This window comes from Bufo bufo, chromosome 9 (assembly GCF_905171765.1).
Source record: "Bufo bufo chromosome 9, aBufBuf1.1, whole genome shotgun sequence".
NCBI lineage: Eukaryota > Metazoa > Chordata > Amphibia > Anura > Bufonidae > Bufo > Bufo bufo.
In genome coordinates, this window is record NC_053397.1 from 199,203,233 (window position 1) to 199,222,431 (window position 19,199).

Consider the following 19,199-nt stretch of genomic DNA (forward strand, 5'->3'; position numbering starts at 1 on the left):
CTCCGGACCTAGAACATCGTTCTATTACTCCTGTATGTTCTCACATAATTCTGGCAACCAGAAGCACCGTAGCAAAAAGAAATGGAAAAAAAAGTGGAAATCCCTAATCTTGGTTGGATGGTTCTTAGTCTTTCTTGTCCAAAACATGAAAATCAAATATGTTTTACAATGCTATGGAAACAACTATAAAACAGTGGTCACGCTGTTTACTTATTCAAATGCGTATATAAATTTATATGTACATAAATCTATAACTACATAGCAAATATACAACACCCTCACTTATCGACAGGTCCAGCTCCCACTCCTTCTCCCCCATGTTCAAACCGATCCTGTGATGAACTCATATATCAACTCCATAAATCCGAATTCAGTTACCTCAAAATCTAATTCTCTAATCTCAATAAAATTTCGTGGTCAAGGCTCGACCCTCTACTTTCTCTACCCGCCATCATATATTCCTCTCTATAAATAAAAGTATGATACACGATTCAATAACCTTCACTAATACAAAACTTGAATCCACTTTACGTATTAAGAACCTATAATCATTCAATAGGTATCTTTATTTTTATTTCTTGTAATGTTTTTGAAAAACTAATAAAAATGTACTGTTAAAAAAATAAAAAATAAATAACAGAATTCATAAGTGATTCATAATTCATTCATTACAAACAAATGTGAATAACCCCTGGTTTGTGATTAAAAACATAACTGATGTGTGTGGGGGGGGGGGGGGGGGAAGAGTAGAAACCATACCCGTCAGCATAGAAACACCACGAGACACAGCGTCTCTATAGTATAAATGCGCATGTCAGAAGGACCTGTGATGATCATGTGGGAGGTGCAGTCACGTGACAAAACGTCACATGATGCATCCTGATCACACAGCCACTTCCATCCAGACAGTCATGTGAAAGGTGCAGTTCATTGGGAGACACAGAAGACCATGGGTATAGCTGCTGCCACTAGGAGGAGACACTAAGCAAAAAAAAGTGTTAGCTCCTCCTCTCAGCTATACCCCTCCTGCAGACACTGAGCTAATCAGTTTGTACAAAAGCAGTAGGAGCAGCCAGGAGAAGCCAGAGATGGGTCATCATCAAGAACCATAAGGACCCATCTAGGAGAACCAGCAATGTACATACAGGGTGGGAGCCGTGCCCCCCAATGAACTCAGCGAGAAAAGGATTTTACAGGTAAGCACAAAAAATCATATTTTCTCGCTCGTATCATTGAAAAGGGACAGGAAGACCCATTCCCCGGAAGGCCAGCCAGAGAGCGGCTGAATACGCAGAGGCTTCGGCTGGGCAGAAGAACAGTTCAGGGAAGTCACGGCTTAGGAGACTGCAGAAGATAAAAAGGAGAGAGAGACCTAGCCTGGATTCAGAAGACTTCTGAGGAAGTGATATCCATGGGTCAGAACCCCAGGAAAAAAAAACACACTAGAGCCATCAACAGACACAACATGATGTGAGAAGAAAAAAGGAAACCACTCAGTGGAATGCTGATTGGAAGAAGACAAACTAAAAATGGCATCTAGATATCAAGGGACAGAAGTGCAGATGTGACAAAAATTTTGCCCCCCACGGGGGACGAAGTAAGGGTGCCAGAAGGCAAGGACCCAAAACCATAACAGGTTGCCAAAAGAGAAAAACCACTCCAGCGGGACCATGACGAACAAGGCAGGGGCCAGGGCTAGAGCACCTGGATGACCGGCATGAACATGGCCCACAAGAAAAAATTCTTGAGGGAGTAAAGGAAGTCAATGGGAACAAGGCAGTGAAACTGACCCAAACCACAAAAAAGGAGGGGAGTAACCTCCTGTAGTTTTTAAATACATACAGCTCATATCTAAACCCCCAGCTGTCTCGAATCCAGGAAACATTTTGCCCAGCACCGTAGTACTGAAGGCAAGGAAAGGGTTAAGCCCAGGGTTGAAGCTTATTGGCCGCTGGTGGGAGGAAGAAATGGCACAAAAATTTTGCACTCACATAGACAGTTCCCGCCCCGAAAGAGTTTTGAAGATGCGGACTATGTAGGCCGCAGAGTCGGGCCTCGAGTACAGGCGAGGGTGGCCGGAAGAACTTCCGGTTGGGGATGCAATGCAGGGAGGGAGCAGGACAGCAAACTATGGAACTGCCACGGGGAGCCAGATGGGTAGTAGGCCGCAGAGAAGCCGGGGCCTCGATTGCCAACAGCCCCGGCGGAAGACATGGACCGGAACTCTGGGAATAAGCAGAAGGTGGCCTGACATGAAGTCATCCCAGGACGCCTGCCGAAACGGAGGCCTCAGGGGAAGGTAAGCAGGCCTCCGGGGGGGAATATTCACATGAGAAAACCTGAGAAGGGGGAGGGAGGAGGAATGGGGCCTTGGGGACTGAGAGAATACTCACCTGTCTGGCGTTTTCTGCCCCCCCTGGCTCTAGCCGGGGGGGGGGGGGGGGGCCTCCAGCTTCGGTGTGTTACCCCTTGGTGAGGGTAGCTACACCGGTAACAGAGGGGACTAAGCAGAGGTGACCCTAAAGCTGGCAGAATACAGGAGGTTTTAGGAACCTCCGGTCCTTTTTGCCTTCTGGAGACCGGGAACGAGCAGCGGGCTTGGGGATTCTTGTCCCCACCTATCCGTTGGTTGAACTTGATGGACTTAATGTCTTTTTTCAACCGTATCAACTATGTAACCCCCTGGACTCCCGTCTCTTGGGTGGGAACGCAAGCAGCTTGGAGACTGCCAGCAGTCCAGCTAAAAAGGAAAGAAAAAGAAAAATGAAAAGAAAAGGAAAATCAGCAGACCTGCAGAGCAGGGAGGTCTGCCTCCTACGGACACTAAGCTAAAACTGATTAGCTCAGTGTCTGCAGGAGGGGTATAGCTGAGAGGAGGGGCTAACACTGTTTTTTTGCTTAGTGTCGCCTCCTAGTGGCAGCAGCTATACCCATGGTCTTCTGTGTCCCCCCCCTAGTGGCAGCAGCTATACCCATGGTCTTCTGTGTCTCCCAATGATAAGAGCGACAAAATACTGTACAGAGATTCGTCCCTGTACAGTATTAGAAAATATTGGCTCCGATGAGCTGAAGTTAGTGACTTTGTTGAATAACCTGAAACCAAACTTGGCTTTGGCTCCGAGGTACTCGTCGGAACCGAAGCAGAGTTCGGTTTCAAGTTTTAAAAATCAACTTCTGAAGTTATTCAACAACGTCACGAGTGACTTCATGAATAACTAATTTCGCCTCATCGGAGCCCATACATTCTAATACTGTACAGAGACGAATCTCACCGGTCACGAGAACGGGTGCCCACACCCTATGGAGCCTCCTGGAATGGATGGAGCGACTAGTCAGAAAAGCACACTGCCACTTGATGACCGGAATACCCCTTTAATGGTGCCTGCAAGAAAAGGCCCATATCGATGTTGGGAATGGAAAAGGAGTTAAGCACTGGGCCCCACAGCACTTCTGCATAGCAGGGATGGCCAACCTGTGGCTCTCCAGCTGTTGCAAAACTACAACTCCCAGCATGCCCAGACTGCCTACAGCTATCAGCCTACAGCAGGGCATGGTGGGAATTGTAGTTTTACAACAGCTGGAGAGCCGCAGGTTGGCCAGCCCTGGTGTATACTATTATACAACCTGTGACCAAAAGATTCTGCTATGCAATTCCCAAAATGTCTTGCGATGGTTGTAATTTCTGGTTCTCATTTTAGTTAAATTAAAAAACAAAAAAACAGCTCTGTAATATAAACTGCAGCTCTACCAACTGAATGTTTCTGGGTTATCAGGTTTACAACAATGTTTTCTTTACTCACTGGTGTTTTTGTTTGTCTATCAAAGGTCAGTTCAATGGAATTTGTACTTGATAATCAAGGTTTTTTCCCTGTTATGTCGGGATAAGTTGGTTTTGTTTACTCTTGACTTTCCAACAATGTACCATGCACACTGATGGAGATTAGGTTATACTGACATCATATTTGTGATGTATGCAGAGACGAGCTGCTGAGATACATAATACACGTGACAAAAGGGTTCCATTAGGGTTCATGCACACGGCTGTAGCAGTTTTTGCCAAAACACGGATGCCTGCCATGTGCGTTCCGCATTTTGCGGATTGGTACGTCCTTCCCTCTGCCTATTAGGACATGTTTTTTTTTTTTTTTTGAAGGACTGCTGCCCGCATCTTTTGTAGCCCCATTCAAATGAATGGGTCCACATCCAATCCTCAAAAAAATGCGGATGGGATGCGAACTAAAAACTACGGTCAAGTAATAAGCCCTTAGCCTGACAAAGGAGAAGAGAGCGTCCTTTTCGGTCTCTGTCGCACAAATTTACAGCAAAAATGGATGATCTATATGAATATTCTTCTACTGGTAAATTTCGGTCATTTCCAGATGTGGCAGATTCACTACAAAATGCTCAAAAACACACGTTTATGGTCATTTCAGCACATATTTCACTAACTGCAACGCAATAATCTATAAGATGCAAATTTTGCAGCATATTTGCCGGGAAATGACCAATACCTTATATGTTTTCAGCTCTTACTTTCATAGTAAATCTAAAATGCCAATAACCATTGACTATCCTATAATCAAGGTGGCAGAAAAAAAAAACACTACCTAGCACAGGTTCACTCCCACTATCGTTTCCCAATGGCGTATCTATATATTGTATGTCTGCCAAGAATCTTCATAAATTTTACAAGACAATGGGCGCTATTCCTTCATGCCCCAAATGGAAGAAATTCTTTTACTGAGGATAGCTGCTGGCCAATTGTTTTGGCTTAGAACCATGGAAGAAGATGGAGAACGCAAGCAGAAACCAAACTTACTCCATGCAGCGCTTTGGGGAGGAAGCGCTCTGGTAGAATTCATCTGCGTCGTAGAATTCATCCTCACTGCTTGAGTACGAGAAATCCGGCACTGTATTAGGAGACAGGTTGACGTGGCTGGGGGACGTCAGACTACTGCTGGGAACAGATTGTCCGCTCCCTGTGAAGATAAAAAGATAATAATCTATATAGCGGCAATAATGCAAAAACCTCAAAAAAAACACTTTTCAAAACCAATACTCTAGTTGATGACCCTGACGCGCTCCTTTGCATCTTAATGCTTACTTAAATATTCAGCAGATTTTTCAGAATTAGCGGTAGTGAGTGTACACGAGGAATGACACTATATCTGGGCATTATTTGCAATTATTATTTTTTAGACGCTTTCCCCATCTCGAATTCTGTGTATGATAAGAACTTCTACTCGACTGGACTATTGATTTATGTAAACTTTGTTGAAAGGTTAGTGTCCATTTAAATGTATTTGGCTACAAATAAGTTTTACATTCACATGTTCAGTGGTGTTTAGTTAAGGGGAACCTGTCAGGTTGAACATGGTGGCTGAACTGCAGGCAGCATGTTATAGAGCAAGAAGAGCTGAGCAGATTGATATCTAGATTTAGTACAACTTGTATTTCATACATTTAAATTCCTGCACATTCTGGGCTGTGAAGTCCAGGAGGCGGAGCTATCAGTGATTGACAGCCTGCCCTCTGACTGTGTATACAGAGAGAGCTGTCAATCACTGATAGCTCCGCCTCCTGGACTTCACAGCCCAGAATGTGCAGGAATATAGATGAATGAAATAAGTTTTACTGAATCTTTTCCCACAAACATATATAAATCGATCTGCTCAGCTCCTCCTGCTCTCTAAACTGCACTTTCAAGGTGACAGACTCCCTTTAATAAGGAGGAAATCATTATTTAAAGGCATTTCCTGGGACTTTACTATTGAAGACCAAGATGTAAGTATAGGTCACCGATATCAGATAGAGCTCCAGCAGCTGATCAGTGTGGGTGCCGAATGTAGTCGTCAATAATAAAGTCCTGGAAAACCTCTTTAACAGCTCACCTGTGCTGTTGGGTGTTGGAGTCTGATGATTGCCAATGGGACTCACTACTGACCCAACTGCCAATGAAGATGGGCGCTGCTCTCCTTTACCAACCTGGACAGCTTCTGTAATATAACGGCAAATCAAGGCAAAATAGTCACTGAACACGGTGATGCTGAATAACCTAATTCATTTCCAATAAGGCCTTCTGCAAAATAACCACGATGCTGGAAGTGAAGTTTGAATGCAGCGATACTCAATGAAAGTATGCTGTCACTTTATTTAACGTCTATGGGACAGAGTACAGTCCTTGGTGGTTTACAATCAGTATCCGATTAGTGGAGGTCCTACATATTCTGCCGATGAGATGTTGTGCAGTAGCTACGGGCCAGAAGTCGGTGCTGGAGTTACACAGCGCCATCTATTGTATAGTGGACACAGCTGGCTACTGCACTGCTGCTGCCACTGAAGTGAATGAAAGCATCGCTGCAGATACCTGTTCTATCCTACTGTGTAGTTTCAGTGCTGAATGACAGCCTCAGACAGCTAATTTTACTATTGCTGGATGCTGTCCTTAAGATAAGCCATCCGGATCTGATCAGTGTGGGTCCAACATCCAACACAGTCGCCGATCACTTACTGATGGCCTATCGTGAGGACAGGCCCCAATAATAATAAAAATCCTGGACAAACCTTTTAAGACAATAATAAGAGGTCCCAAACACAGGACCCCCCACCTAATAACTTAATGTCCTAATATAGTATTTGAGAAGGATATATACCAGACAATCCCAATAATAAACTCAATACGAGGTCTCACCTGGCATTGGAACGGTTTGAGTTGGCATAGCGAGAACGGCTGCAGGCTCCAATAGACTTGGTTGATAAATAGAATCCACAGGATTTATGGTGCTCTGTGAAAACAGAAGCAAACAGGCGAATGAGAGAATGAGCGGGAGAACGAAGCAAAGACGAACCGCCAAACTCCAGTGCAGGGTGATCTAGAAAGTGAACGGTTTATGAACCAAAAAAAAACCCCGTACAACTTGTTGTCTACCAATCAGGTTACAACTAATACCCCTTTAGAATTAAAATCATGACCGTTACCACCACATAACTCTCTGGAGAGGACACAAAGTAGTACCATTCTTGTCATGCAAGCTTTCTTAATTAAAAATTCATTAAGTTGAATTCCCGATAGGCAGATACTTGGAAAAATAACAATCCACTATTTGCAGGACACAACACCGTAACTCAAGGCTGATGCCGTCACGGCAATAAATATTTCACAAGGAAATAAATAAAAATAAATAAAAAAATATGATACTAATTTAGAACTGGAAACCTCAGTAAAGCACGGTCCCTATGCTCAACACAGTGGTGGTAAGGTAGGCATGAGTATTTAAATTTTTTTAAATGGGACTCCATGCAGTATTACATGAGTAAGGGCTGACACACACTCACGGTAAACCGCTGCGTGAAGCAGTTTATGTCTGGCCGCTCCTCAGCCAGCCGGATCTCCGCTGGACCCCATTATAGTCAATGGGGCCAGACATAATGCCGGCAGTGCACGGCTGCACCCCAGCAAGGACAGATCCCAGCCGGAACTGTCTGTCGAATCTGTTTACCGTTAGTGTGAAACAGCCCCAATACTGCAGATAAGGAGTCCAGATCAGTATGTTTTATTTCATACCTCCCCCATTCCTCTGGCAACAAATACTTTGTCGGATGCAGAGTTTATATGCACTTGGCTCAGCAGTCCGGACAATGTAATCCAATGCAGCTTTGCGAGTGTACAGCTGGGGAGTAGAGGGCAGTATGAAAATATAGAATACCTATCCGGAACTGCAGTATTACTCAGGTAGTACTGCTGATAGCCCATAATAAGGTAATAGATTCCCTTTAAGGAATTCTCCAGGATAAAAAAGAAAACGGTCTACTTTGTCCCAGAAACAGCGCCACTCTTGTCCATAGGCTATGGCTGGTATTGTGCCTTTATTCTACTGAAGTAAATGTGACAAAACTCAGTCCATGGACAAGAGTGGCATTGCTTCCAGTTCATCGGTTTCTGATCCTGGAAATCCCTTTATGGGTAAAAATGGTAATGGATTTTCACGAAGTAAGAGGTATAAAGCAGTAATATAAGCCTTTCGTTAGGATCGAATTCGCGCTGTGAGAGCCTGGCCTATCAGTTACAACATGCAGCATCCATTTATCGGGAAAGGAGTTATAATGCAAACAGAGTGAAATGCAAACTACATGGACTGGTTAATGGCAGAGGTCTGTAGGACGGCAGGTCAGAGACAGACAGAAGGAGGAATGGTTGGTTACACAGATAGTGAAAGATTTACATGGAGAAAACAAGAAAAGGGATGCCACGGACGAAGGAGAGCGATACCAGGGTGGTGTAAAACAAACATCCCAAAGAGCAGATCGTCTAAGAGTGTTCGTCTAAAGATCCCTTCTCCTCAAAGCAGTCACTACTAATTAAAACCTTCAATAGTCCAATGCAGTTTAGCCTTTAAACAGGTATTCCCATCTTGCAAAGTGATACTAGGACCTCTCGGACCGCCACCCCAGTGAGCACTGCGGCCCCGTCACACCTGTGCAGCAGCACACCTGCCGCCTACTATGCAGGAAAACCGCAACACAGCTCTATTTAAAGGCTATGAACGTCTTTGAGGCCATTTTTTATTACCACATTCTCCTTTTTTATAGATTTCAAATATTTCCTCTGCCGCCTTCATTTTCACTGCATGTGCAGACTGATTCTCAGTAAAGAGATGCTCTGACAGCTTAATCTGCAGCCCTCATCTTTACTTTCCTAACATTTCATAAACACCTATTCAAGCCATATTCTTCTCAAAGTGATGGGAATATGCCTTACTGAGTGTTTATGAACTGTCAGGAGACCAGAGATAAGGGCTATAGAACCAGTTCTGACGGAGTCACTGAGAAGAAGAAACAACCTGCAGATTCACTGAAACTAAAAGCTGTAGAGGGAAAACTGCTGAAAAATGTTTAATAAAGACCAACTGGTATAATTATATTTCCCCTAAAATAAGCAGAATTCAAAAATCAGAAAAGAGCTGCAGGTCTAAACTAGCACAGCATCCCATTCATTCTCCGAGCTGTGAGGGTCCCAGAGGTCGGACACCCAGCAATCACATGGTGACGGCATGTCCTTGCTTTATGCCACTTTATTACAATAGAAAAAATGGTCCCGGAGACATGCACTACTTTGGTCTGTGATGCTGACCAAACACGTCCATTGAAGTCTAAGGGTCCATGAAAATCACGGACACAACATGGGTGGCATCCGTTTTTTTCACTGAAGACTGATAGGAGATGCTTTGAAAATAACAGGTAATAACAGACACACGAATCGAAACACACGGATCGTTCACGGATGAAACATGGACCTTTTTGGCACGGATGTGAAACGGACACAGAAATTTGGGCGAAAGAAGGACCTTTTTTTTTCTAAACCTGAATAACCCCTTTAGGTGTTTGGCCACCAGGTGGCCTATATTATGAACACACATGTGAAGAATCTAGCCCGGGCTGTGAGTATCCCGCTGCACGCTGAAGCCAAACTGCACAGCAGGAAGCTATATTCTTACTGGGAGCCTAGCCAGATCTTAGAATGGGCAGAGCTCCTCCATGAAGATGACCGATCAATGTATAGTAATAGCCATATGTCATCTTCAAGGGACAGGCAGTGGTCTAGAGCAGTGTTTCCCAACCAGTGTGCCTCCAGCTGTTGCAAAACTACAACTCCCAGCATGCCCGGACAGCCTTTGGCTGTGCGAGCATGCTGGGAGGTGTAGTTTTGCAACAGCTGGAGGCACACTGGTTGGGAAACACTGGTCTAGAGGAATGGTCAGTGACAAGGGCAGCTCTCACACAAATGACAGACGGGCTGCCGTGACCATGCACGGACCGCAGCAACAGTAGGCAACATAACATCCTGATTTCTGCACAATAGCATCATTTTTGCTACAGATCTCTATGGGACGGGTCCTAATCTGCAAACAAATTCCACTTGACTAGCGTCAGCCTTCCACAAATGCTGTCAGGTCATCAACACAATGGATATTTATGAGGGTGCTGTACAAATGCCTCATGTAATATTTCAAATCAGTTTTAAGATTCCAGCTCTGAAGAGTGCACAACTCTGAAAGCAGCTCCAGGTATAATTACAGGCTGTAACTCAGGACCAGGGTAAAAATAAGAAAACAATGGGGGTAATTTATTAAGACCGGCGTTTTAGACGTCAGTCTTAATAAGCCCCTGCACTGGCTGTGGATCCGGTGCCAGCCTCTATGTAACTTCGGCGTATCCAGCACCAGTCTAAATGTAAGGCTGGTTTCACACGGGCGTTGCTGGAAAAGATACGGGTGCGTTGTGGGAAAATGCACGATTTTTCCGCACGAGTGCAAAACATTTTAATGCGTTTTGCACGCGCGTGAGAAAAATCAGCATGTTTGGTACCCAAACACGAAATTCTTCACAGAAGTTCAGGTTTGGGATCAGTGTTGTGTAGATTGTATTATTTTCCCTTATAACATGGTTATAAGGGAAAATAATAGCATTCTTAATACAGAATGCTTAGTACAATAGCGCTGGAGGGGTTAAAAAAATAAATATATATATATATAAATTTGAACTCACCTTAATCCACTTGTTAGCGCAGCCGGGCTTCTCTTCTGTCTTATTTCTTCAGGAGCTGGGTAAAGGACCTTTGATGACGTCACTGCGCTCATCACATGATCCATCACCATGGTGATGGATCATGTGATGGACCATGTGATGAGCGCAGTGACGTCACCACAGGTCGTTTTCCTCACAGAAGAAGGCAGAAGAGAAGCCGGGCTGCGCGAACAAGTGGATTAAGGGGAGTTAAATTATTATATTTTTTTAACCCCTCCAGCCCTATTGTACTATGCATTCTGTATTAAGAATGCTATTATTTTCCCTTATAACAATGTTATAAGGGAGAATAATAATGATCGTGTCCCCATCCCGATCGTCTCCTAGCAATCGTGCGTGAAAATCGCACCGCATCCGCACTTGCTTGCGGATGCTTGAGATTTTCACGCAGCCCCATTCACTTCTATGGGGCCTGCGTTGCGTGAAAAACACACAAAATAGAGCATGCTGCGATTTTCACGCAACGCACAAGTGATGCGTGAAAATCACCGCTCATGTGCACAGCCCCATAGAAATGAACAGGTCCGGATTCAGTGCGGGTGCAATGCGTTCACCTCACGCATTACACCCGCGCGGAATACTCGCCCGTGTGAAAGAGGCCTAGGGCTACTTTAACACTAGCGGTTTTGCTGGATCCGGCAGGGTTCAGCAAAAACGCTTCCGTTACTGATAATACAACCATCTGCATCCGTTATGAACAGATCCGGTTGTATTATCTTCACCATTGCCAAGACGGATCTGTCATGAACTCCATTGAAAGTCAAAGGAGAATGGATCAGTTTTCTATTGTGTCAGAGAAAACGGATCCGTCCCCATTGACTTGCATTGGGGGTCATGCCGGATCGGTCTTGCTCCGCATCCCAGGACGGAAAGCAAACTACAACATGTTGCGGTTTACTCTCTGGTATGGAGCACTCCGTTCTGTTCAGTTTTGGGACAAAACTGAAGCGTTTTTTTTCCCGGTATTGAGCCCCTATGACAGATCTCAATACCGGAAAACTAAAACACTAGTGTGAGAGTAGCCTACGCAAGCTACCTAGCTACCGCATTTAGGCACATTTCTGATTGTAAATGACCCCCAAAGAATTTACAAACTTACTCAGTTTCATTAATTCTATAGCCAAATACTGCTCAAAGTGGACACACAAATAAGGCTATTTTCACAAATGTGGCCAATTCTTGGCATATTTGCTGGATCTCTGCCGGACCACATTAAAGTCAATGGCGTGCAGTGTGCAGGATCCGAAGAATTTCGGCAGGTTCTCCTGCATATATGAAACTAGCCAAAAGGGTTTATACAGAATTAAGGAAAAACAAAACATGGCTTCCTTCCACAAAGAGTGCTGTATCTAGCTCAGATATTGCTTTTGGAAGATCCAAGATCCAATCCTGAACAATCCCTTTAAAGGCAACATGTCATCAGGATTTAGGCCCCTCCAACTGCTGCCAATCTGTTATGCAGGGCAGTGACAGCTTCACAATGATGTCCTTTTATATTCTTAGCGATTCACCTTCGTTCAGAAAAAAGGAGTCTGAATGTTGTATTCGAATGCATGTCAGGAGTCTTGGGGTAGAAGATGATCCTTAGAAGGGTCACGTTGGCCGGTCACCCTCCCGGCTTGACTGACATCTCCGGTGTGTGTACACCATCACAAGCCACCTCCAATGGCATCAGGCGCACTCAAAGTGCACAGATGAAGCAGAGGCCAGTGCACTACGCTTCACTGCGCAGATGCCGCTGGAGGTGTCTTGCAATGATGCACCCTGTGGGACATCGGTCAAGCCAGGAGGAGACCAGCCATTGTGATGCTTTCAAGCAGCGGCTTCTCCCCCATGTTCTGGATTGCAGGTTGGTGGCAGTTTTGGGGCCTAAAGCCTGAGGACAGGTTTCCTTTAAAGTCAGTGACAGATGAACTGCTGATGGCGACATTACGGTCTGTACTGAGGCTATTAAGGTCATCCACCGATTTTGATGGTCAGCTGATGATCTAACGTGTATCGGGCCTGCCCGACGAGTTACCCAATAATATTATCATATTATTATTGGAAGGATCGGACATGGTGAATTTCCTCTTTTCTCTGCCAAGACTCATTGTTTTTTCAAACACATATGGACACTTGACTAATCCAAACAATAGTGTTTTTGTGGACATCTGGGAAGACAGCTCATGGTCAGACGAACATCTGGCTGACAGATAACGTATTTGTATAGCTGATCGGGTGCCTATAGGATCCAAATCAAAAGTCAAGGATGAAATATACTGTGTTGTATCAAATGCTTCAATATCAGATTTTTGCCTGGGCCATAAACAGTTAGATATTTTGTCCATCACCAAGTGATAATTGACCACAGCCCACAAATACTAAGGTTCCCCTTTGCCTTCAGGAAACAGATTTTCCGCTGCAATCAGTTAGTTATTAATTTAAGAGAAGTGATTACTGTAAGAAGCGGGTGAGGTGGAAGGATAAGAATGGTGAAGAAGAAGAAGAAGAAGAAGAAGAAGACCAGGTCTTCTGGAGATCGTGTGAATGCTCTGCAGAAATAAAGGAGGTAAGCCATGAGGGAGAAACTTACTATAAGTCCATCTGCGTGCTTGTCCTCGTTAGTTTGGTCCTTAAGAAAAGAAATGTTAACATTGTGAACGTGCAGCAATGGTCAAGGCCACAAACAACAGCTCCTGCAGCCCGCAGAACATTTTCCACCAAAAAGCCCAACTCCAATGCTTGCTGGTGATGAGCCCTCTGCAGTAGCATGGATCTCCGCTCTTCTACTTTTCATTCCCATCCTATAAAATGAGGACATATCGCTGGGATATGGCATCACCTTATGATCAGTCAGGTCCCCACCTATCCTGAAAATGAAGGAGACCACAGCTTTTATTTAGTGCTGCACCCCCTCTGCAATCTTTCCCTGCGCACCTGCCTGTGCAGGAAACTGCAGCGTATCTCCCTGCATAGATGGTTGTCCAGGAGCTTCGCCTTGCCCGAAAACAAAAACCGGTGAAGGGGACGCACTCCTAAGTAAAAGATGTGGCTTCTTCAGTTCCAGGATCTGTGAGGGGTTCCCAGAAGACAGGCTCCCACCGATCCTGGCGACAGGCCACCATTTATCAATACAATATGTGAATAAACCTTATGTACAGTATGAGGAACCCTTCAAACAGCTTCACATATCTCAGCTTCCACGACACAGCTTAATAAATCTATACAGAAAGTTAAGGTCCTTATGTCTGCTCCTCGGATTTATAGTATAAGCTCTACATGGTCGGAGTAGACATACTGATACGTACTGATAACACAAACAAGCTGACGAAACGTGCAAGGCTCTAGATTGACCATTACAGATGCAGTTTTCTCAAGTAAAACCAATCCACCGAGCCTCAGACTGAGCTTTTAGAGCGGTGTCTTACATCGGGACACCGCTTTATACTTTCCATGGACCTATTTGAAGTAATAATTTAGTGCAACATGCAATTGCCCATCGCTTTTGATAATCATGTAGTGTAGTTAAAGGGGTTTTCCGGGTGTTTAATACCGACAACCTATCCCAGGATAGGTCATCAATACCTGATCGTGGGGGACCGACACCCCCCCAATGATCTGCTGTTTGAAGAGGTTTTCCATACTGATGGCCGTGTTCTCAGAAATGGCCATAAATATCTAATCAGTGGGGTCCTGCACCCCCACAGATCAGCTGTCTGAAGAGGCCATGGCTTTTTCTTAGGCCAGTGACATCACGTTCATCGGTCACGTGGCCTAAGCGCAGCCTAGTCCCATTTACGAGAATGGGCCTGGGCTGCAATACCAAACACAGCCATGATACAATGGAGGGCGCTGTGCTTGGTGTCCTGGTGAACAGGACATACTCACTGCGGCCTCTTCAAAAAGCTGATTGGTGGCGGTGTTGGGTGTCGGAGCCCCACTGATCAGATATTGATGACCCATCTTGAGGATATGCCTTCAATATTAAACACCTGGAAAACCCCTTTAAAAAAAAAAAAAAGTAATTAAAGCGATAAGTTAAGCAAAGCACCGTAAAATAAAGGACAGAAGTACAAAAGTGTACATGGCCCATCACTATAGCCTCAGAAAAGGGAGTAAAGGAACAAACACACAGGTAAAACAGGAAGCGCAACATGATTTTCACAGAAACCCTTTCATGGTTAATGGGTCACATGTCCAATAACCCACATCGTCCCTTCCAAAGCCTTTGAGGTGACAGAAGCACAGATAGCACAGGACGGAGGTCGGTCACACACGTCTAGACGACGGAGGCGGCTGTAGAGACACACAGACTTCTCACAGATTAGGAGGATGAGTCCAAGTCCCCGGCTGTGATTAATGAACGTGACGGACAGAAATCATCACACACGGATTAAGCAGCGTGCATTCTCCAGACACTGCGTGGAGCCAATTTCTCCACATTGGGAAACCAACAGGAGGATAAATAATGCCGCCTTAGAGAGTGGGAAGCAACCTAATATGTGATGCCTAAACTGGAAATCCTGCTCCTCTCACAAAAAAACGTTAAAGGGGAAGCGCAGTGACGGTCATGAAAATGATCTGTCAAATCCTATGGGCAGAGCTTACGAGAGATTGGTTTTCGTTCTCTAGGTTCCTGGCTGTGCAGCAATATATAGAAGGTCAGGATAGGTCATCAATATCTGATCGGTGGGGGTCCGACACGCTCTCCTAACATGTCTGTTTTAGTAAACACTTGTATTCCGTATTCTCCGTAATATAACAATTCTGCATCATCCTGCGCCGTGCCATTCCTCTGTTACGCCTAATCTGATCCTGCTTAATCAGTGCCAGACTGTGAATAGAATCACCCGATGACAAAAAAGATTGGAAACAAGAATGGTGCATTTATTCATACATTTCCAGGAGGAATAACAGAGGAAAGGCACAACGCAGATTTATGATAAAAGATACTGCAAAACTGTCATTCATGGGCATTACACGTACTTACTAAGACCTGACAGGAGAGGTGACGGGTCCTCTTTGGAAGCTGCCACCATTGGGAGATTACTGCATACTTCTAATACATGAAACCCAATAATAAGAAACACGTGATAAGCTCCCTCTAGTGGCAGCTCTAGGCAGACAGAATGTTATCTTTTAAAAGGAGTTTTGCGATCTTAGAAAATTCTGTGCAAATGGGTTACATGTAGTAAGATTATTCACTATTTACTGTCTGCATCAGCAAGCCAGTCTCACATGAGGTCACATAACCAAACACCACATACGGTGACCACACAGTTACCTATTTCCCCCCTTCCCCGTATTACAGGAACACCACACATGCCATGCCTCTTATGTCCACGTCTCCCTGGCTCTACCCTTACCCCCCCATGTCTTACTTGTTGCTCGGCAAATAATGCAGCAGAAGAATAAAAAGGGCAAAAATTACATCATGATCTTACAAATTGAAATAGAGGGGTATACAGGAGGCTGTAAATAGAGGCAATGTCATGTCTGTAACGGCAGACCGATAGAACGGAAAATCTAGCCCTTTTACCTGGTTGGTAATCCTACCCACAGCAAGCCCTGGCATCATCAAAACAAAGGTGCAGCACCAAACTGGGCGAGGAGCAGGGGTCAGACATCCTGCGCCTCCGGGGATCAGCTAGTGATGGCCCATTCTGAGGATAGGACACCACTTAATAAAAAGATGGACAACTCATTTGACTCTATGTGAATGCAGGGGATTTGGAGCTCTGTATATACCTAACCAGTGAATAGTTTTGGACCTAAAAATGACATGGTAGTAAATGGTGAAGATTCACTTTAAAGGACTGATAGAGTATTTCATGCATCTAACACAGCACAATCAAACATCCGCTGCTTTACCAACATGATCTGGTCTACAGACGTCACTTACCTTTGCAATCTGCAGCAACACGATGCAGTGTTTAATGGATTCTACCATGCTCTAGAAAGACAGAGAGACATTTGCATTAGAGTCGCAGTACAGAGCCGGAGCCCACGTTCACATTAGGCTTTAGTTCAGCGGCGCTCTCACATTTACCTTCCTGACTGCAGCTACTCACACAAGTTATGATGTCGCAGTTAGGAAGTAAAAATGTGTTGCAAGACACAATAAATCACTTCTGGAGGAGGTTTACCACCATTATTTCACTATTCAATATACCCGTGATAAACAAAATCCTAATCAAGATGACCGGGACTAACCCAGAGGACGGAACGCAGATAACTTCATTAGTGGATGATCCTAGAGCAGCACAAACAACATCACTGGGACAGTTTTATTACACCCCGTGTCTCCACAGTGGCTATCAAGTGATATCAGAGGTTCTCAGCAGAGAGATCTCAAATGATTGGCCTGACGTCACCCTGATCCATAATGCAAGCTGGGACTGTCAAGAGGACAACCCCATTAGGGGCTGGAATTTGTTTTCATGTGCTTTCAGGGACGTTGATGTCGTCCGACAGAACACTGCATGGTCAGCTGAACACAAAGCACCTTATCTCATCTTGATTGCTGGCCCTAGTTCCCCAAGAAATAAGCCATATCAGGCTACTTTCACACTAGCGTTCAGAGCGGATCCGTCTGATGTTTCATCAGACGGATCCGCTCCTATAATGCAGACGTTTGCATCCGTTCAGAACGGATCCGTCTGCATTATAACTTAGAAAATTTTCTAAGTGTGAAAGTAGCCTGAGCGGATCCGTTCAGACTTTACATTGTAAGTCAATGGGGAACGGATCCGCTTGAAGATTGAGCCATATGGTGTCATCTTCAAGCGGATCCGTCCCCATTGACTTCCATTGCAAGTCTGGACGGATCCGCTCGCCTCCGCACGGCCAGGCGGACACCCGGACGCTGCAAGCAGCGTTCAGGTGTCCGCTCACTGAGCGGAGGCTGAACGCCGCCAGACGGATGCATTCTCAGCGGATCCACCTCCACTGAGAATGCATTAGGGCTGGACGGCTGCGTTCGGGGCCGTTTGTGAGCCCCTTCAAACGGAGCTCACGAGCGGACACCCGAACGCTAGTGTGAAAGTAGCCTCAGTTTGTGCAAATGATCCCCTAGGTGCAACAAAGGCATTGTCGTTGCACCAGAAGCTCCGCTCACTTTCTGCGTAAATGTAATCAGGCCTGGCCCTGAAATCTTGTGGCTGTGACTTCGCCTCTGTGATTGGCACATGCATGCTACAGATTCGATCCACCCAGTAAGCCTTAAAGGAGTTGTGCAGCTAATTATATTGAGGGCCTATCCTCAGGATAGGTCATCAATATCTTTCAGCCACCCTCGCCGATCAGCTGTTTGATGAGGAGGCAGCGCTCCATGCGAGTGTTGCTTCCTGTTCATTACACTATACATAGTCTCCTGTGGAGTGTCGTCGTCGTGCAATTACAGTGTAATGAAGAGGAAGCAGCGCTCACATATCGCGCTGCCTCCTCTTCAAAAAGCTGAAAAGAAGACCCAGGAAACCCGCCGATCTGCTATTGATGACCAATCCTGAGGACAGGTCATCAATATAAAATCGCTTCACAACTCCTGTAATGCGTGTGCGCCGATCACAGAGGTACAGGCGCAGCATCAAAATTTCAAGGCCAGGTGTAATCATGTCTGCAATTCCTGGCCATTCAGAGCGGGAAGTCCGGCACAAAAAGCGAGTGGAGCTTCGGGCGCAACGGCAATGCCCTCATTGCAAATAAATAAAAATAAAACGGGTTATTTCTCAGAATTGGGGCCACCAATCATGATGGGACAAAGTGCATTGCATTAAAACTAAAGCCATCCAGGGACATAACAGGAAAGTCAACCAAAGTCACCGATTTAGGGCTCATGCATACGAGCGTGTGTGCACACTGTATCCGGATGCAGACTCATTGACTTGAATGGGTTCACGATCCACAAGAGACTGTCCGCACTGCAAAAAAAAAAAAAAAAAAGGACTTTTTTGGCGAAGCGGAGCACTTTGTGGTGCTTCCAATCTGTGCCTCCGCTCTGCACCGATCCGTATCTTGGGGATTGCAGACCCAGTCTATGGGTCCACATCTGTGATGCGGAGTGCACACGGCCAAGGCCTGTATACTGTGGACTTGCTGTTTGTGGTCCACAATATGGGCACAGACAGCCTACGGTTGCATGCATGGGCAGGAGTGGCCAACTATTTCATATATGGGGGATGTTCCAACTAGGGTTGTTTCGGGTATCGTACTTTCGATACCCAATCGATACTTTTAGCCCGGTATTGATATCATACCGGGATTTGTCTTTTATCGATACTACTGCACAGCCCAGTATCAGAGAATATGGATCGCGATGCTCTCAGCGTGCGCCATGTTCCCTCAGCAGCACAGGGAAATGTGCAGTGTGTAGTATGCACAAGAATCTCATGACACAAACTGGTAATCAACCAAAGCCTTTCAATAGTTCATCATGGTGGTAACACTAGGGTCCATTCAGACGTCCGTACTGCATTGCGGATCCACAATACACCCGGCCGGCACCTCCAGCAATTGCGGACAAGAATAGGACATGTTCTATTTTTTTCCGGAGCCACGGACCGGAAGATTGGGGGGCGTGCTCCGGAAATGCGGATAGCACAGAGAATGAATGGGTCCGAACGAATGCGGACCAA

General features: G+C 45.3%; 1 protein-coding gene across 8 annotated transcripts in view; it reads right to left on the reverse strand.

Moving 5' to 3' along the window:
• Positions 1-19,199, reverse strand: part of OSBPL9 (oxysterol binding protein like 9) — a 128,191-nt gene that overhangs the window by 18,670 nt on the left and 90,322 nt on the right. For 5 of the 8 annotated variants that reach the window (XM_040408517.1, XM_040408522.1, XM_040408523.1 and 2 more), the window contains 5 exons: positions 16,469-16,519; positions 13,160-13,198; positions 6,692-6,785; positions 5,892-5,996; positions 4,820-4,979 (listed from right to left, as the gene is read on the reverse strand). In XM_040408517.1, coding sequence (XP_040264451.1) covers positions 4,820-4,979; positions 5,892-5,996; positions 6,692-6,785; positions 13,160-13,198; positions 16,469-16,519 — 449 coding nt within the window. The remainder of the gene's footprint in view (positions 1-4,819; positions 4,980-5,891; positions 5,997-6,691; positions 6,786-13,159; positions 13,199-16,468; positions 16,520-19,199) is intronic. The other 3 variants (XM_040408518.1, XM_040408519.1, XM_040408520.1) reach the window with 3 other exon arrangements.